We start from the raw sequence: 20,967 nt of genomic DNA, 5'->3' as shown, positions 1-20,967 counted from the left end.
TGCTTTTCTCTGCACTAAGAAAACTTGTTTTGATTCAGATCTTCAGGGGACACCAGAAGGTAGCCTGCCACTGACCCCAGCCCTCATTCATTTTGCTAAGTCACTTTTCTACCAAAACAACATTTGGAAACTTATCAGCACCTGCTGCCAACCACATTGCATAATTCAGGACTGACTTATCTTGACCTAACTAGCAAATTCAGGATTTAAACCAATCTTGCTTTGGCTTGTTCACTTGGTATCTGGCTGATCCTCTGGAGAACCATCTATAACCAGCGCCCTCGAGCAACTCTCACCCAGGATTTTCTTCTTTATATGTGAGAACTTGAAACAGAATGCCCTGAAACTTGTCTGCAAGTAAGTCAACAGGTATACAAATGAACAGTGTGTGTCTTTTTAAAAATCTTGATTTTAAAAAATATATACAGACAAATCTAGTATCATAAAACCAAACTGCAGCTTGAAAAACTTGCTTGAAAAAGTTTTGCAGCTTGAAAAACTTTTTGGCTGACAACAGGAGTCTGTGAAAGTGGATCTTCCTGTTTTCCACAGTAGAAGAACAAACTGGAAGTCATGAGAACTAAACTTTGGCTTTTCTAGAATTCGTGGCAAGCTGGTAACAATGAGCCACCAGATGTCTGTGCTTCTCTCTGCCTCCTCAGAAGACACGAGCCTGCAGTCTTGAGTGTTTGCCACACTGACCCACAATATAGCATTCATGACCTCAGGGACCAGGCAACCTGGATGGAAAATGGGCAAACGCTGACCGGGCATCACCTTCTGGCTTTCCCTCCAAACTCAGATCAAAGAATAGTGGAGTCCACAACCAGCTCGGTCAGGTTGACTTCAGAGAAGCATTTGAAAATATTTGCAAAGATATAACTTCAGTGTTTCACCTTTATTTCACAGATCAAATAGATGAACTTAGAGGCCTAGAATGTGCAGAAGCCACAATCAGAAATTGCTGAATTATGGGTATTGAAGTTCGGGCAGTGAAATGTCAGTGTGTTTGAAAAGAAAACCAGGAATCCTGGATTACTCACCGACTAGCGAATTGTGGTTGCCAACAAACTGGGTTTCTAGTAGCTGTAAGGGCATTAAACCAGCCGATGCATGTAAGGACACACTATGAAACCTAAGGAGTTACATGCCTATGTAAGTATTATCACCTAATCTCCATGAGCAGTACTTAGAGTAAGGGATGTGACTTGCTGAAAAATCTCCTGATGCTTAAGGAGTATATTCATTCTACTTGACTCTCCTCAGGTTCCTATGGAAGCTCTTCTACCTGGAAGAGATCCTGTTTTCTAAAGACACAAGCTCTGGGATGTGCAGTCTTTCAGTGACCTGACAAGCTGAGGAGTTCTTTGACACAGAATGAGGGGGTTACCAGCGGACGTTCTGGTGTGTTGAAATAGTACATAATTCTCTGCTAGTGCTAAAGTAACATCACATAGATTTCATTGTATCTTTCATGTATCTTTTGACACCTATTTACTTTATTGCTCATTGCATAGCCTCCATTTCATAATATCTTAATCAGGGCAAATCACTACCATGCACCAGTGTTATGAGAGGCTTTCATTAAGTCATCACCTGGATACCACATGTTACGTAAGTAGAAGCAAAATGCTGCAGAAGCAGTAACGACCTTTCCCCAGCAGACTATGTCCTAAGGCTCCATTTTTTGTGGAAAGTTCTCAGTAAAATTGTATTTCATGATAAAATCTGCTTTAAAAATGATGTCTTATCTTTCCAACATAAAATTGTTCATCTTTATAGACTTTCTCAAAGTTTCACGTTTTCTATAAATGCATAATGAAGTCATTCCCTAAATTAAAATGTACCTAAGTGGCATATTATCTAATAATGATTAATAATAATAACAGTCTTCCTTGAAGCACAAAGAATCTCATTTTCTATCAAGTTCACACTGATAATGTGTCTGCAGGTTGCTCTGGGCTCTGGTGGGGACACTACCATATGATGCTTTTATAAATTCTTGATTGGAGATGGAAAACCAAGATGTAAAAACACAGAATGAATGCTTAGCAACCTGGGCAAAAACAGTGGTTAAATCAACAAAACCCTGGGGAAATATTTCACAAAAACATTTCAAGATACTCAAAGTAGATTTAGTACAGTTACATGGGTCCAGAACTCAAAAAATAAAATCATTAGTTAAGTGGATATTTTTCATATTTTACACATTTCTAAGAAGTCAACTATCAAAAAGATCTCATGCTATTCTGCCACTTAGTCACAAGGAGAACTGAAAAATAGCAATCTGTACAACCATTTAAGCTGAAAATATGTTTTCATTACAAATACCTTCCTGCCTCCAGAAAACCCTTCTTATTCACAAGTCCCATACATTCTCTCTCTTAAGTACACGTAACATTTTTAACACCAGTTTCCTAAAGTGAAACATGAAGTTTAATACTTTGAAATAATTTATGCATTTGTTTTTAAATTTTGTATTCTAAAAAGGACATTTGGCAAACATTAAAAACATTAAATCATCAAAAAAAAAGTTAAATTAAAACAAATTAAATCAATAGTTAATATCAATCCTAAATTGAACATGTGGTATCAGACCACCCCTCCACTTAAAGATGAGCGTGAAGAGAAATTAATTCACACTCCAACTAAACATTTACCTATTAACAGCTAATAATAAATAACATTTATGATCTGCTTCCCATATGCCATGCACAGTTCTAGGGACTGAATTAATCTGACCAGACCCAATGATGTAAGTGGCTATCGTCCTCATTTTACTGATGAGGAAACCTAGGCACAGAACAGTTAAGGAGCTTGCTTAGGTCACGAAATGCTGAAGCCAAGCTCTAAAGCCACTCTGAACTGCTTCCTTTGCTCTTTATTCCCCTACAAAACAAACTTTCAGTTTTCTAAGAGGTGTTCAAACAATTTTTTCTTGTTTCTAAATGTGCTTATCCTGTTCCTCTTCTCTTGATAAAACAAACAAAAAAATCTAATTATATTGTATTATGACTTCATCGTTTAGTAGCTTCAAACTCACAGCAAAATTAAAGGAAACATAGATTTTCAATATGTCTCCTGCCCCCAAACATGCATAGCCTCCCTCATTATCAGTAGCCCCTACAATTACGTTGTGACTTAAAAGAAATAGATAGTTGGTCTTCTTCCCAGTCCTGGCACAGGGCTCCTAACTCTTGAATTTGGAATGATAGGAGCATCTTGTGTCATTCATTAGGGGTCCCTTCAGAGGCATCTGAATTTTTGTTAATGAGGTGACTTAGGCTGGGGCTCCTAGAGAGTCTCGGAATGGAGCTGGCCACCAAGAAGACCAAGTGATTAGAAACTAGGAACTTGCAGTCTTATCTCATTCTCGGTATCCTGGAAGGGAAGCGGGGCTAGAGATTGAGTGCAGTAACCAAAGGCCAATCCTGCCTATATAATGAAGCCTCCATAAAAACCTAAAAGGACAGAGTTCAGAGAGCTGCTGGACTGGTGACTACATGGATATTCAAGGAGAGAGGTGCCCGAGGTGCCCGAAAGAACATGGAAGTGAAACAGGAGAGAAGGGAGCAGGGCACAATCTTTGAAAGAATGACACAGCCGGAGGACACAACATCAACTGATTAGAATCAAAAGGGTCCAAGATGGCAGACAAGTCAACTTCAGCTAGACCTTGGTCCTCAGTATACGCTCACTGTAACACATCAGCAATTGCCAGGACAGTTCCAAGGCCGATCAGCAAAGCCAAAAAGTGGGCAGTGGCTCAATTTCTGGAAATCTCCATGCTTTCCCCAAAAAAGGTTGGAATAATCCTTCCACTCATTTGCTTGCTAAGTCGCTTCAATCGTGTCCGACTCTGTGCGACGCCATAGACAGCAACCCACCAGGCTCCCCTGTCCCTGGGATTCTCCAGGCAATAACACTGGAGTGGGATGCCATTTCCTTCTCCATCCACTCATTTACCCAGCCCATAAAAATTAACCATGCCACAATTTAGGGCCCACTCACCCTCTGCAATGGCCCACACTCTGTGGACTATGTTTCTCTCTGAATAAATCCACTTCTTACCAATCACTTTGTTTCTCACTGAATTCCTTCTGTGCAAAGACACAAAGGAACATGTGAGTAATTCTAATTAAAAGATTATTGGGTCAAGTCCCAAGCAGGGTTTTGACTGGGTTCGAGTCCTAGCCGCGTGGGTTAGAGTCCCAAACTGGGTTTTGGCTGTGTTCAAGTCCTGGCCTTGTGGGTCCGAGTCCTGGTACACGGGTCAAGTCCCAGCCTGAGGTCAACGGTTTCAGAAGCTCTACCCTCTCCCCACATACTAACCCTAAGCAAGGTTCTTCCAACTGGCTGTTCCTAAGTTATATCTCTTTATAATCCCATAATCCAGTAAGTAAAAACTGGTTGATTTAGCAAGTAAATTGGGTTTCCCAAGTTCTGAGTGCTGCTCTAGCAAACTAATGGAACCCAGTAGCCAGCCAATCGAAACCACACATAACAATCTGGACTTGCGATTGGCAACTGTAATAGGGGCAGTCTTTGGGACTGAGCTAGTAGATAGCAAGACCTAACACTAGCAGAAAAATGTCAGATTTGAATTAAATTTGTGGGAAACTCAGTGTCCACTGAAAATCTGAGAATTGCTTGGGGTATTGAAATAAATCCATCAGACACATTAGAGTGGTGAGTACATTTGTTACAACCTACGTTGTCACAGCATAATCACCCCAAATCCAAAGCATGCAACATGATTCACTCTTGCTGTTGAACATCATTATAAAAATTCTCCAAGCTCCACCTCTTCATCCGTCCCTTCCCCCAACCCTGGCAACCACTGATCTTTTCAATGTCTCCATAGTCTTGCCTTTTCCAAACTGTCATATAGTCAGAATCAAAAATCTTCTCGGATTGGTTTCTTTCACTTAGTCATAAGCATTTAGGGTTCTTCCACATCTGTTAATGGCTTGATAGCTCATTTGTTTTTATCCCTAGATAATTTCCACCAAGCTTTACTTGTCCATTCACCTACTGAAAGACATTTTGGTTGGTTCCAGGTTTGGGCAATTATGAATAAAGTTGCTATAAATAGATGTATGCAGTTTTTTGTGTGGAGGACCTAAGTTTTCACTTTCTTTGGGCAAACACCAAGGAGTGCAATTGCTGGACTGGATGGTGAGAATAAGACTTAGTTTTGTAAGAAACCACCAAATGGTCTTCCAAAGTGGCTGTACCATTTTTCATTCTCACCAGCAGTGAACAAGAGTTTCAGTTGTTCCTCATCTTCTTCAGCATTTGATGTGGTCAGTGTTCCAGACTCTGGCAATTGTTATAGGTGTGCAGGGGTATCTCACTACTGTTTTGCTTAAAAAAAAATTTTTAACCCTGCATATTTTCAAACAAGGACACTTGTATAATTGTTAACGTTTTATCTCATGTCTGTGCTCAGTCATGTCCAACTCTTTGCGACCACGTGGACTGTAGCCCACAAGGCTCCTCTATCCGTGAAATTCTTCAGGCAAAAATACTGGAGTGGGCTGCCATTTCCTACTCCAGGAAGTGGATCTTTCTGATCCAGGAATTGAAACTGTGTCTCCTGCATTGCCTGCATTAGCAGGAGATTCTGTACCATGGTGCCACCTGGAAGCCCTCATACTACAAGACTCCATTTTAGCCAAAAGGCCAAGAAGCAGTTATCTTATAACGATAACTTTAAATCCTTTAAAGTTATAAAGAGTCCTTTAAACCCTCTGAAAATGAATGTAAGCCTATAGCAAAGATACTTATTCTTAAACTAGAATATACCTTTCTTCTTAATAACAAATAATATTGAAACACTCAATTTTTAAGAGTGCCCAAAAAAGCATAAAAACATTTTTTACCTCGAGTGTGAAAAAAATGTGTTGGTTGATAAGAAGTCTTAGGCAAAAGTCATCAAGTCCACAAAATTAGGATACATTTTGAAAGTAACCAAGATTAAGGATACACACTAAACTAAAAAAAAAAAGTTTTTCTTCTGCCCTTCAATAATACTTTTAGTTAAGATTACAATTATAGGCATTATTTTTCTTTCACTTTTAATTCCACTTTCAAATCTTCAAACCAGGACAGAAAATGAAGCCGTAACAGGCGCAGAGTGATGTGTGGACACACTGGACCTTCCTCATTCACTGCTTGCTGTAAAACCAAACAAGCAGTGGATGAAGCAACAGAACCAACCATGAACCAAATCTGCATCACAGACACCAAGGAGAGCTGCCAAGTATCTCTATGGACACACAGAACTAAACTCTATAGAGCAATCATTATAAACGCAAACGTATCCGTGTTTGCACCAATCAGCTTAGAAAGTTGAAAAACAAGAGGAAGTCCCTTCAGAAAAGAAAGAATACGGGTTGCAGAGAGGTTCTGTCTCTAAGATACTCCAATGCCTGAGTCTCCAGCCTCCGTGCCGGATTCTCTATTACAGGACTTGACAAGCAAGAAAAAATACAAGCTAAGTTATCTCCAGGAAGCATCTCAACTCATAAAGAATTAATGCTATCCAGTGAAACATCTTATGAAACAAAAGGGGGGACACTAGGCAGCTGGCTAGGAGCAAAGCTAACGACCGGCAGACCCACACATTCCAGGTGTCCTGACCAAATTAAGTTAATTAGCAAATTAGTATACGTTTATTTGAGAAACAATTCCAAGTCATCATAAAAATACATTTTATCTCAAAATTAGTCTGAAGGTTTACTGCTTATAGTCTTACACTGGTATTAAAAGGTACAGTTAATTCTTAGAGCTTTAGCCTCTACACATCTAAATTCATTATTTTGAAATCAATTTTATTCCTACCCTAAAAAAGAATGTGTGTAAACTATGGATAAACTCATCATATAATAGCGGGATTATGATGGTTAAGTCTGAAGCATCAAGTATTCTTCGACCCAAGTGTTTCAGTGGTAAAGAATCCACTTGCCAATGCAAGAGACTCAGGTTCAAGCTCTGGGTAGGGAAGATCTCCTGGAGAAGGAAATGACAACCAGTTCTTACCTGAAAAATCCCATGGACAGAGGAGCCTGGCGGGCTACAAGTCCATGAGGCCGCAAAGAGTCAGACAGGACTGAGCATATACACGTGACATGCCACACTGAGCATTTCCCTCTCTTTCACTGTCCTTTAGAATTAGCTTTTAAAAGATGGAATTAAAGATCCTTCAGTTATAGCATTGTGTGTGTAGTTATAAATAATAAATCTCCTTTTTAAGGAAACAAATCATTCACTCCCAAGCAAAGACAGGTAAGCAGATATGTGTACACGTAGATATGTCAAGATAGACAATTTTTCTTTAGAATGAAAAAGTTACAGCACTACAACATCTCTAAAAATCTCTCGCATTAACCCAGCCTACTCTTGAGCGGAAAAGAATTTATCAAAAGTAAGTTATCAGGAGCAATCCTTGACTACTTACAGAGGAAAATATTGAGATGAATAGAAGCCGGATGATAGATAAACTCGTACATTTCACAAACGTTTAACCTCTCATCTTCTCTTGCCTAGACCACTAGTCTTCTTCCAAATTCATCACCAACTCATCACCCACAGAAGTCACATTTCTAGAAAGTGATCATGTCACATGTCAGTTTAAAATTCTGCAATGGCTTCTCATTGGAGCCTACAGAATGATGCCAGCTACCTCAGCTCTCACTACCCAGTACCCACCTCAGTGTGCTGTGCTCTCCCGTCTCTTTTCCCCTCAGCTCTCTCCAGAAGGCCCTTCCTCCCTTCTTTCCTCCTTAGCCCTCACTGGGGAACACCTCTCAAGGGAAACCTACTCACTGCCAGGACCCAAGGTGGAAGGCATCTCTGGGACTGACCTGCCTGCACCAGCACCATGGCTGACCACCCCCCACCCCCGACTCTGTACTCCAGCCTCCTTGGAGCACTCTACACACTGCACCACACAACTAGGTATTTAAGGAAGGAGCGGTGGATGCTGTTTGTCCTTCTGGAAGCCAAGGGTATGTGCAGTTAGTACTTAGCTTAAAAACGTAAGCAGAAAGATTGACAGTCCATTTGCTGTTGTTCAGTCACTAAGTCATGTCCAACTCTTTGAGACCCCATGGACTGCAGCATGCCAGGCTTCCCTGTCCATCACCAACTCCGAGAGCTTGCTCAGACTCATGTCCATCGAGTTGGTGATGCCATCCAACCATCTCATCCTCTGTCGTCCCCTTCTCCTCCTGCCTTTAATCTTTCCCAGAATCAGGGTCTTTTCTAAATAGTTGGCTCTTTGCATCAGGTGGCCAAAGGATTGGAGCTTCAGCTTCAGCATCAGTCCTTCTAATGAATATTCAGGACTGATTTCCTTTAGGATTGACAGGTTTGATCTCCTTGCAATCCAAGGGACTCTCAAGAGTCTTCTCCAACACCACAGTTCGAAAGCATCAATTCTTTGGCCTTTGTTCGGAGAAAGCAATGGCACCCCACTCCAGTACTCTTGCCTGAAAATCCCATGGATGGAGGAGCCTGGTGGGCTACACAGTCCATGGGGTCGCTAAGAGTCAGACACGACTGAGCGACTTCACTTTCATTTTTCACTCTCATGCATTGGAGAAGGAAATGGCAACCCACTCCAGTGTTCTTGCCTGGAGAATCCCAGGGACGGGGGAGCCTGGTGGGCTGCCGTCTATGGGGTCGCACAGAGTCGGACACGACTGAAGTGACTTAGCAGTAGCAGCAGCCTTTGTTACGGTACAACTCTCACATCCATACACGACTGCTGGAAAAACCATACCTTTGACTATATGGACCTTTGTTGCCAAAGTGCTGTATCTGCTTTTGAAGAGGCTGTCTAGTTTTGTCATCGGTTTTCTTCCAATACTCAATAAGTGTCCCAGTAGAGATGTGAAAGAATGAACTATAAAACTGCAACTGTGAGTTAATTTCCAGGAAGTAACAGGGGATTCAAATCCCAGCTCCCCTGTTCACTATCTGTGTGATTCAGGATGTGCACATTTAACTCCACTGCAAAATGGGGACAACACTGCTCAACGGTGGCAATGAGAAGACCAAGTAAGTACAGGAAGGGCCCCGCCCACCATTGGGATTCAGTCCCTCTCCCAACACGGTGACAGTCTCTGGTCAGAAGCTGGAGTCAAGGATGGTGAAAAGGATGCAGAACAAGCCAGGTGGAAGGGGTAAAATGTTTCAAGGTAGAGAGCGGCAAAGAAAGCATGAAAGCAAGATGCTGGAAGACTGGGAATATGCACTGTGACTTTAGTGCCAGGGCCTCTTTTTTTAAAAAAAATGATCATTTTATTTATTTATTTGGCTCTGCTGGGTCTTAGTTGCTACACCCAAACTCTCAGTTGTGACATGCGGGATCTAGTTTTCTGAATAGGGATCCAGGGATGGAACCTGGGTCCCCTGCATTGGGAGTTCAGAGTCTTAGCCACTGGACCACTAGGGAAGTCCCCAGGGGTCTTTTTTGATAGCAAATAAGGGCCCCAGCCAGAATTATAAGGCTTAACTCTGTCTTTGGCAGATAATTGAAAATTGAGAGGTCTGAGCTCTGGCCCCTACTCTGCTGCCGGAAGCCCTCCCATTCCTATCTAAATGAAGGAGTTGAGGGCTCCTGTCCAGGGTCTCTTTTAGTCAGTGCCTCCTGATACATCACCCTGCAATTTCTCTACTTATGAAAAAGCCATAGGCTTTCCGCTGCCTAACAGGAACATAAAATCAAGATGAAGTCAGAATACTTGACACTAGGGCTGACGCTCAGATTCCAAGACCTAAAATTAAGTCATTAGCTAAAGGGCTTACGGTAAGACACCACCCAACAATATGTAAATTACACACTGTTCGGTACAAAGGAGTTTGCATTTCAAAAGCCCCCTAGGGATCTCACAGGCCTCTTCCCTCCCCCACACTTAAATACAGAGTGAAGGAGAATCTTTTAAAGAAAGAGGACTTTAGTAATCAGCAAGATACAATAAACCTAGCAGACAACCTAAAGAGTTTATTTATTATGTTTATTAACTTAAATAAACCTACTACACTTTTCTGTAGCCTGCATAGGAACTAGAAGAGGGGAAGGTCATCTGTGTAGAGTTTGTCTACACAATGGATATTTTCTAAGCATTGCTAGGAAATGGGTGTAAATTGTAGCAACACAGCAGGGAAATGTAAGGTCTGGGGGAGGTGCATCTTGCAGGATCTAGCAAACAATAGTTACTTACTAACTCCCTTCCTCTCCCTTCCCAGCAAAGGAGTCTTGAATGCCTGCTTCTTCCAATTGGAGGAAAACTTTATGAACCGTCACAATTTACCAAATGGATACTTGGGGCTGAAAATATGATCCACCTCTTCTAATAACCTCAACAATTCCTACTCTTAAAAAAAAAAAAAATCTAGGCTCCCCCACCCCAAAATAGAAAATGGAATGTTTTGTCTGTAACCAGGGGGACAGAGGATGAGATGGTTAGATGGAGTCGTCAACGCAACGGTCCTGAGTCTGAGCAACCCCGGGAGGTAGTGAAGGACACGGAAACCTGGTGTGCGGCAGTCCGTGGGGTCTCAAAGCGTCGGACATTACTGAGCAACTGAATAACAAGAAGGGAGTAAAAATAAAAGTAAACCCCCAGAGGATTCTAACTGGTTCTGTACATCTCAACAGAAGTCTAAGAATGTCATCCTGAAAGGTGTCAGGTTTTGCAAACCCAAGCAGACCATACGTTGCCGAGTTAGAGAACAGAACAGAGTATCTGACTAGAAGACCACGGTTTAATTGCTCAGGGTTTACAAATACTTTCCAATTTGCCGATACGCTTTCAGTGAAAGTGCCAGGATTTGAGTTTGCACACTGGAACTGTCCAAGTGGTAGATTCAGCATAAAGAAAATTTATTCTTCATAAAGGCACCCCATTATAAGCCAGGGCATGAGTGTACAGAACTATATTTTGAAGTGGCTCCTGCACTTCAGAGTACAAGCTTTTTTCCTTTTTCACTCAACAAAATCATGTTCTCAGCAGCCAGTCAGTAAGTCCCAAGCCCTGGAGGTAGAAAATTGAGTAAAATACGGACCATGCCCTCTAGGCCTGCACAATCCATAGTAAGTAGGGGTTCCCTATTATATATTCACTTGTTAGCATTTTATTCATGCCAGTACTCTCATTTTCATGCCATAAATTATACTGTTACTTCTCTAAATAAGCGTTTTGTTAACAACTATCTAAAAGCAACTAGTTGGTGCTGAACTGTGCAGGACTGAATTAATTTGAATGCAAAATGTGCCCTAATGAACTCAAACAACCACCCTGTATTTACTGAGATCAATGCCTCTGGGGTAACACCCTCCCCTGGGTCAGAACCAACAAAATCTACTGGGGGTCGGGGTGGGGGGGGGTCGGGGTTCGGGGCTGGGGGGTCCGGGCTGGGGGGTGGGGAGGAGGGGAACGGGAGACAGATGGTGAGTGTTCCTTGTTATACTGCCCCTTCTGGAAAGGGGAGCTGTGCTCATTCAATTAAAAACCCTAATAGGCTTTGAAGTTCATATTTTTACACTGAGAAGAATCTAAAAAATAAAAGTAGCAACTGTGCCTGAAATCTGCTAAGTATGATGCTTGGATGTATAATTCCCCTTCTACCTCTTACTCCCCTCCGAAGTTCTCTAATAAAAAAGTGAAAGTCCCTCAGTCCTGTCTGACTTTGAGATTCTCCAGGCCAGAATACTGCAGGGAGTAGCCTTTCCTTTCTCCAGGAGATCTTCTCAACCCAGGGATCGAACCCAGGTCTCCCACATTGCAGGTGGATTCTTCACCAGCTGAGCCACAAGGGAAGCCCACGAATACTGGAGTGGGTAGCCTATCCCTTCTCCAGGGAATCTTCCCGACCCAGGAATCGAACACAGGGATGCAGGAATCTCCTGCACTGCAGGCAGATTCTTTACCACCTGAGCTATCAGGTAAAAGAATCTTCCAAATTTGTTGCTATTGTTTAGTCGCTAAGTCGTGTCCAACTCTATAGCGACCCCAAGGACTGTAGCCTGCCAGGCCCCTCTGTCCATGGTATTTCCAGGCAATAATACTCGAGTGGGTTTCCATTTCCTTCTCCAGGGGATCTTCCGGACCCAGGGATAGAACTTGAGTCTCCTGCATTGGCAGGCGGATTCTTTACCACAGGTCCACAAACTTCCAAATCACCTTTGCCTACAATACCAGATGTAATCACATTTCTACTAAGTTGATCTGGGACAGTTAACTATGGAGCATCATGGCAACATGCTCCTGACTGGTGGAAGTCAGAAACCTGGGGTCCAGCTTGACATTGCCTCTAACAAGGTATTCAATGCCCAAGTCACTTCGTCCATCTAGGCTGAGAGATGATTGTAAAATCCTGTATTTTAAATACAAAATGAAGAAAATGGTGTCTTTTATCTCTGTAAGAACAGACAAAGTCTGACGTCAGTTTTGTGTCATGATATATTTTTCCAAAGATAGTTTCTTACAAACACTTGGATGATAGCATCCTCAACACAGAATAAAGATCCTTTTCCCCTAGTGACTTCTCATAGGCCCGTACAGAGGAGAGGTAAGCTGTGTCCTCTGCGTCTGCCTTTTGCCTAAGGAACAATCTTGATGCCCAAGATTTACAGGAAAAGAAGATCTTATAAAAGACGGGAAAGCAGGAGTGAACACTACCTGTTTAGGACAACCGTAACCGTCTTTCAGCCTCACATAGAACTAAATATTAGCTCTGTAAGAAGCACATATTTTCTTTTCTCCTGCATCGGCCTTTTGAATAACAGGTTTGGGCTTTTTGAGCCCCACCCCGTCTTCTAACTCAGCCAAAGAACACTCTGCTACGACTGACCCAACAGTGCTGGAATCTGCCAGGGAAGGGAGAGTCACTCTTCAGAAAGTGCTCCATGCCACCCCCACCCCCAAACGACCCTGAGCCCACACTTCAATATAAGTGAGCCCCTCCAAGCCTTCCCTCCCCAGCCCACACCCTACTAAAAGATGCAAACCAATTTTCTCAGTGACTGAAAATTTAGAGTGAGACCTAAGCAAGAAATAGCAAGATAAGCTTCTGCTGGATGAACTTAAAATACAGTCTATCACCACAATTTTTATATATGTTCATTGAGTTTTCTGGAATTTCACTGAAGGCCCGTATTCATCGGTAATGTTCAGAAAAGGCAAATAGCATAACTTGAAGTGTTTCTCAATATATATTTTTAAAATATTGGAGCGCCCTTGTGAGACGGCCCACACTCTGTCTATGGAGTGTGTATTTCCCTGAACAAATCTGCTTTCAAAAAATAAGTAAAATAAAATATCAGAGAGTGAGAAGAGCAGGTAGAAATCTTTGACCAACCTTCCCTGGCTCTCGGCATAGGAATAATCATTAATACCAAAGGACACCTAAAGATGGAATAACTGGGACTTTTAGGATCTCTGGAAAGATGAGCCACAAGATTATTTGCAAGAAAAAAAAAATAGACAGCCATTACTTATTGTTGTTCAATTGCTCAGTGTATCCAAGTCTTTGCGACCCCATGGACTGCAGCATGCCAGGCTTCCGTGTCCTTCACTGTTTCCCTGAGTTTGCTCACTTACCTCTGCCGCCCTCTTCTATTAACACTAGTATGCTGAGCACTAGCTATATATCAACTTAGCTAAATCTCAGAAAATCCAAGAAGCAGATCTTCTTTGCTTCACTTTTCAGGTGATGAAATAGAACATCAGTGCAGCTGGGTACCTTGGCCATGCAGTCAGTCAATAGGAGGGCTGGGATCTGAATCCAGGCTCACTCACTACAAAGCCCAAGAGCTGAATCACTGCGGTAAAAATGGTTTCATCATTCCCAAAGAGCTTCTTTCAACAAACTACACCTCCTTCTATTAAAAAAAAAAAAAAAATCTCCAAGTAAATACAGAGCCTCTTCCAATTGGCTTCCACAACAGCCAATTCCAAATCTTTACATTGAAGTTGACTTTTTATATGTGGAGTAAGATGCCAGGCTTACTTTATGTGTGGAGTAAGGTGCCTGACCTACCACACATCTTATTCTAGTCTACCTGCCTCTCCACAGCTCCATCGAAGCAAATCTACTAATTCCTCAAGGCACTGAACCCTGAACAAGTTAAAGCTTCATCTTCCATGCCTAAAAACTATTTTTCAGAAATTATGCCAAATCCAGGGGCGGGTTTAGTTACTGGACATTTCAAAATACATGACAATACAGATTTAGCAAAATAAGCCCTATTGTTTTTAGCCCCAAACACATAACAAATATCCTGCAATTCTACAAATTGAAAACTGCAGAGTATGTTAGTTAACTTGTTGTGGTTCTGAGCAAGGAGGTAATTGTTTTCCTCTCCTGCTCAGACAACAAATAAACATCAGTAAAATCAGCCTCTTCCCAAATCCACAGCAGCCAAACACGGTTTATTTACATCCAGTCTTTTGAAAGACTCTTCCTCTTTTTCCACACCAACTTCTCAGCAGGTGTCCCAGATTACACTGTGCAACACCACACCCGATTGTTTAAAACATCTATCTTTGATCTGATCTGTGGCTGGTTATTTTTTAATTAGGTTTTTGAAATCCTAAACCTTGTGAATTTAACCCCTTAAGAACTAGAGCCGGAGAAGGACGACCCCCAAGGGGTGGGCTGGCCGAGTCAGCGAGCGCGCAGGAACGCGAGGTCCCCCAGAGGCTGCCCTGCTCCGGGGAGACCCACGACCTGCCCTCCCCGCGCCTCCAGGTAACTCACCAGGATGCCCATCACGTCGGTCCAGAGCCGGGAGAACGCCTCGGACATGCCCGCGCCCACCTCGGGCTCCGAAGCGGGCTCGGGTTCCGGCTCGGGCGCCGCGCCGGCGGCTCCCGCGTCTTGCTCCATGGCCGGGTCCCCGGGGCACCCTGGCCCCGCAGCCGCGCGCGCCCGGCCCCGGGAGCCGGTCCCCGCCCGCCGCGTCACCACCGAGCCGCGCCCCCGCGCCGCATCCCCCGCGGCCCGGGGCTCCGACCCGGCGGGGGCCCCCCGGGGCAGGCGGCCGCTCCTCGGCTCTAGGTGGCTGCGGGCCGCGCGACTGACAAGTCCGGAAACTTTCCCAGCCCCGGCTCGGCTCGGCGGCGGGGCAGCAGGAGGCAAAGTTCGCACCACTGAGTTTACCCGCGGGGAACTCTGGCGGCCCCAGCAGCGATGCACGCCGCTGCAAAGGCGTCTCTTCCTGCGGCCGGGACCGACTAACTGGGCACGCGACTCAGTGCTTCCAGAACGTCTGGGCACGGCCCCGCCGGGTGACCGAGCTGCCTCGGGAACTTGGAGGGAACTCCCCGGCCCCCTCTCTTCAAAATGAGCTCTTCCAGCTCCACATGACTCTCTCCCCTCGACGCTAAAGAAAGCGTTTAGCAACAAAAGGTGCTCTGATGTCAGGCTCTTTGCATGGAAATGAGCCACAGACAGGAGAACAAATCGCCTGTTGAAAGAGCGGCCGCTTGCAGCCTCCCGCCTGCACAAGTTTCCAATCACGCCATTCACCGACACAGTCTTGGTCCCAGAAACTCGAGAAAGTTAATCTTTAAGCGAGTCCTACCCAAGAGTTCCCAAGCAGTGAGTCTCACAACGCACACCTCGCCCCTCCCGAAGTCAAGCGACCTCAGGAATTACAACTCTCTGCCTCTGGCAGCCGAGACTTGGAAAAACAAGTGTGAAAGCTTGGGCACGAGCCATTGTTTGGCTCGTGTTTATGATGTTTATTACGAGTGGGGACATTTTGGTTCTCGGATGCCGGCAATGCCCTGCATCGCTAGGGGTTTCAGCGCTTTAGGGGAAATGCGCCTTGGGTTTTAATGGTTTCTTTAATGTAAGGACCGGCGTGGGGTGGGCGAGGGGGGAGGCGGATTTTCAAAAGGAAGTGCTATGGTTGTAACCAGTAAGCCAGCACACTTGGGGCCCCGTGTATGTTTTTCTAAGGACAAAATCCATGACGGATTTATTTTATGAGGGAAATAGCCCTATAGAGGTGTTTCTCCTTTTGTGATTGTTTCCTTAAAAACCACTCAACTTTCCCTGGGAGATGATGATCCACACTGGATTGGGTGATTGATCACTTTGTGAAGCAGTTCAGCAACCAGAAGGAACCGCCTCTCTGTTAAAGGACTGCTCTGTTAAAGGAGTGCTTCAAAAACCCAAGTGAGACGCCCCTCGGAGAGAGTCCTCCCTGGGGCACCTCCCTGGTGTTTTTGCTTTTTTTTTCCTTCTGGGTCCACATAAAAGAAGAGGCAAAAGAGCAAGTCCTTGAAATCCCTTCCCTCGAGCATTAATTACCAAAATCCAATAAATGAAGAGCCCTTAGAGGAAAGTTCAAAATTGGAAGAGAAAAAAAAAAAAAACTTTTCCAAAGGTAATTAAATTTATAAGCATAATCCCCAATGACAATATTTTTGAAAGGAAAGAAAAGGAATGAGAAAGCTCTCCCTTGATAGTCAGAAGGCATTGTGCTGAAATGGAGTGCTGGGCGCAGAGTCAGTATGACCAAGCCTCTTGCTTTCCTGGGTTGATGCTGGTGCCAGGTGTGTGTTCTAAAATTCTGCGAATCCAAATAAATTCATTAAAGCAGTGCTGGGCTTTTTAAAATTATCATCATCATCACCTCTATAAAGACATGAAAATAAGTAAATGATGAAAAAAGGTAAATAACCATTGAATTGATTTTATGTATATTTAAGAATTTCAATGTGAGAGTTGGACTATGAAGAAGGCTGAGCGCCGAAGAATTGATGCTTTTGAACTGTGGTATTGGAGAAGACTCTTGAGAGTCCCTTGGACTGCAAGGAGATCCAACCAGTCCATTCTGAAGGAGATCAGCCCTTGGATTTCTTTGGAAGGAATGATGCTAAAGCTGAAACTCCAGTACTTTGGGCACCTCATGCGAAGAGTTGACTCATTGGAAAAGACTCTGATGCTGGGAGGGATTGGGGGCAGGAGGAGAAGGGGACGACAGAGGATGAGATGGCTGGATGGCATCACTGACTCGATGGATGTGAGTCTGAGTGAACTCCGGGAGTTGGTGATGGACAGGGAAGCCTGGCGTGCTGCAACTCATGGGGTCGCAAAGAGTCGGACACGACTGAGTGACTTATCTGATCTGATCTGAGCCATGTGTTACCTTACTCAGTGGGCTTCCCTGGTGGCTTCCCTGGTTAAGAATCTACCTGCCTATGCAGGATCCGAGACTGGGGTTCGATCCCTGGGTTGGGAAGATCCCCTGGTGTAGGAAATGGCTACCCACTCCAGTATCCTTGCCTGGGAAATTCCATAAACAGAGGAGCCTGGTGGGCTACAGTCCATGTGGTCACAGAGTCAGACATGACTTACCGACTAAACAACAACATCCTACTTAATCCAAGAAAATACAAAGGACAGTGCTGCTTCTACTGGGGCTGCATAAACACATTATGGCAAGGGACTGAGCATGAAACCAAACAAGAAGGATGGTGGGAGCATGAGTCTCCAGTGCCAAGAATGAGTCTTTCTTCCTGACTCATCAGAGGACCTGAGGGCAAAGCAATGAACTTTTCTGCATTTCTATTTCCCCATCCTAGATGAAGCAAGGCCACACTAATTGCCACCTACCTCCTCAGAGGTGATATTACATTTCAGGATCATCTAAAGATAGGTATTATTTAGCAACAGCAGAAACATATCTCAATACAATTAAATCTTAGCCATCATTTTGGCAATCAGAGAATCAAGCTACCCTAGATATTTGAGGTCCTTTTCCTGGTGCTCCCTAATAAATGGATAGGGAAATAAATAACACATTTGAGGAGGAATGTTGGTACCTGTAATTTTGCTGTCTTTACATAAATATGAAATTCTGAGCAGTCATTTTTATTCTTATAGAACACAATTTTTTTTGACATTTGAAAAATGAAGCTGAACTTTTTCACGGATCAACTTCATGAAGCTTCTACTCAAAATGATTCTTATTACTTCTCCCAAATTGAGCCTTTTCTCCACAGCCAATTCTTCCAAAATAATTCCTTCAAGGGCTTTTTAACAAAATATAAAGAATAATCAGCAACATCATGATCATGATCATATTATTTCAGAGTCCCCTAGGGTACCATTCACAAAGAGCTTTTTATAATAGAATTATACCCCCCATGAGGGTGGAAAAGGGCCTTTAAGATGACCTGGATCAAATCCCTCATATTGAAGATGAAGAAATAGGCTCTGGAGAATTTGAATGATCACTCCAAGTAAACCAATGGAGCAGACTCAAAATCAGATGACTTCAGTACTTTTAAAAATTCTTTCATCTACACTGTAATGTATTTGATTCCCACAAAGCTCTGTAAGGTGGGCAAGTGTAGATTCGCCATTAAAGATGGGACATGGAAAGTATCCACCGACTCGACGGACATGAGTTTGAGCAGGTTCCGAGAGTTGCTGGTGGACAGGGAAGCCTGGTGTGCTGCAGTCCATGGGGTCGCAAAGAGTTGGACACAACTTAGTGACTGAACTGAACACATAGGAATCCTTTTGTCTTTCCATCAAGGCTCTCCCTCATCCAACTCACTGGAATTGTTACAACACTGGTAAGTGAATTCCAAGGACAGAAAGGGACCTAGAACAAGATTTTTTAGACATCTAGTAGAGACCCAAAAGTGGACTGAAATCAGTTCTCTGTGTTCTGATAAATGTTTATTGCAATGAACTATTAGAATGCATTGAATGAAAGCAAATACTGGAAATACACCTATCCCAATAAGTGTTATTTCTTGGAAAATTAGCCTCAGTCGTTGTTTAGTCGCTAAGTCGTGTCTGACTCTTGCAACCCTATGGACTGTAGCTCGCCAGGTATCTCTGTCCATGGGATTTTCCAGGCAAGAACATTGCCATTTCGTTCTCCAGGTGAACTTCCCAAGCCAGGAATCAAAGCTGAGTCTCCTGCATTGTCAGACAGATTCTTTACCACTGAGCCACTTGGGAAGCCCAAATCTCAGTCATACAGCTGCACAATGCATGGAGCACAGAAGTCCATACATACACACAGACACATATAAATGCACATACTGGACTGCTTTGTGAAAAAGTGGTTCTGACTATGTGGCAGGATTACAGATTTAAAAGCCAGTAGTCTAGAAGTTACAAGGTGTTGCCTGCAGCCATAGTTAGGACATCTTTTTTTTTTTTTTTTTCCATGATTTTGATTTGGATCCTCAACTAGCAACATTTAAAAAATTTATTTATTTTTATTTATTGGCTGTGCTGGGTCTCCACTGCTGCGTGTAGGCTTTCCCTATTTGCAGCAAGTGGGGGCTCCTCTCGTTGCTGTGCTTAGGCTTCTCATTGCAGTGGCTTCTCTGTTGCAGAGCACAGGCTCTAGGTGCATCGGCTTCAACAGTTTCGACGTATGGCCTTAGTTGCCCTGCAGAGTGTGGGATCTTCTCGGATCAGAGATCAAACCCATGTTCCCTGCAATGGCAGGCAGATTCTTAACCATTGGGCCACCAGGACATGATGCCTGGCAGTGAAGGTAGAGTTTGGCAGCAGCACAAATATAATGGATTCAGGACAGAGTTGAGTTTGAATTTCACTCAGGTTTCTATAAGATATTGGGCAAGTTATTTATCTCATTTGTAAAGTGGGAGAATTCAGCTATTTAATACAGCAGCTATGAGGTTGTATGTGAATGTGCAGGTAGTAACTCTATGAATTAGAGCTTTCTCTCCCTTTTCCCTCCTCTTGCCCTCCACCTACCCACTCATACCATGAGGTTTATATCTATAAAATGCCCTTGTCCATACCTGTCTGTTGGATCACATTATAAAAATGCTAAGTTTTCTAGTACTTGCAAAAAAGAATTCCTAGCCCTGGAGTGTGGCTGCTGAGTAAAAGGTCTGGGAGGCAGAGTGGAGTGATAAGGACTATTCAATTTTGAAAGTAAAAATAGCAATAACAGCAGTACTAATGTTATTTACTGAAAATCAACTTTATGTCAAGCACTGTGATTGACATTTTTAAAATAGTTTATTTAAACTTTAAATAGAATTTGTGACTTCTCACTACAATCCGTCCATCCCACCCTGCTCACATTCTATTACATCCATCCACTGGTTCAAGCTACCAACTTCAAGAGACATGATTGATTCCTTCCCACCTCACCATCACTCCCTTCTAACCATGAACAAGCCCTGTGGACCCTACTTCCTAAATATATGCCGAGTTCATCCACTTCTCTCTGTCTCTACTACCACCTTAGTTCATACTAGCTCCATCTTTTAGACTACTTTATTTGGATCAGTGCTTCTCAAAGTGTGAACTCAAGAAGAAAAGCAATAGCATAACCTAATTTGTTGGAAATGCAAATTTCCAGGCCCCAGCCCCCAGGTCTACAGAGCCAGACACAGTGATCAGCAGTTTAACAAGCCCCCCCAGGTGATTGTGATATCTACACAAATTTGAGAGCCGCTAGGAACTTGGGACTGTCAGAATAAGGAAAGGAACACATTGCCAAGGGAAGGTAAAATTTTAAAATATAATCTATTGAAAAACTAAACCAGTGGATGGCTTTTAAAATTAGTTGGTAAAAGAAACCATCATGAGATATGTGAATGGAGTTCCCCAAATCAGATACTCAGAGACATTTAAGGACAGACAATAAAATGTTACATGTATTTATTGGAATAAACTGTATTATCCATAAGAATAGCACATGTTCTAGGAACACAGCTTCATTCAAACCTTATTTTTTATTTCATTGTTATTAATTTTTTTTTTTTAACTTTTCAGCCATGCTACAAGGCATGCAGGATCTTAGTTCCCTGACCGGATTGAACCCATGGCCTCTGCAATGGAAGCATGGAGTCTTAACCATTGGACTGCCAGGGAAGTCCCCAAATACTTGTTACTTTTTAAAGGTAACACATTTTCTACAGAAAAAAAAAAGAGAGA

At 43.1% G+C, this 20,967-nt stretch overlaps 1 protein-coding gene across 1 annotated transcript in view; it reads right to left on the bottom strand.

Annotated features, from left to right (window-relative positions):
- The window catches only part of SASH1 (SAM and SH3 domain containing 1), a 189,715-nt gene extending 174,461 nt beyond the window's left edge, over positions 1–15,254 (bottom strand). The window contains exon 1 of the mRNA XM_002690315.6: positions 14,773–15,254. Coding sequence (XP_002690361.2) covers positions 14,773–14,901 — 129 coding nt within the window. The 5' untranslated portion in view covers positions 14,902–15,254. The remainder of the gene's footprint in view (positions 1–14,772) is intronic.
- Between the last annotated feature and the right edge of the window lie 5,713 nt (positions 15,255–20,967).

Source organism: Bos taurus, chromosome 9 (assembly GCF_002263795.3).
Source record: "Bos taurus isolate L1 Dominette 01449 registration number 42190680 breed Hereford chromosome 9, ARS-UCD2.0, whole genome shotgun sequence".
NCBI lineage: Eukaryota > Metazoa > Chordata > Mammalia > Artiodactyla > Bovidae > Bos > Bos taurus.
The sequence above is the reverse complement of the archived record's forward strand: the minus strand, read 5'-3'. Positions and strand labels throughout refer to the sequence as shown.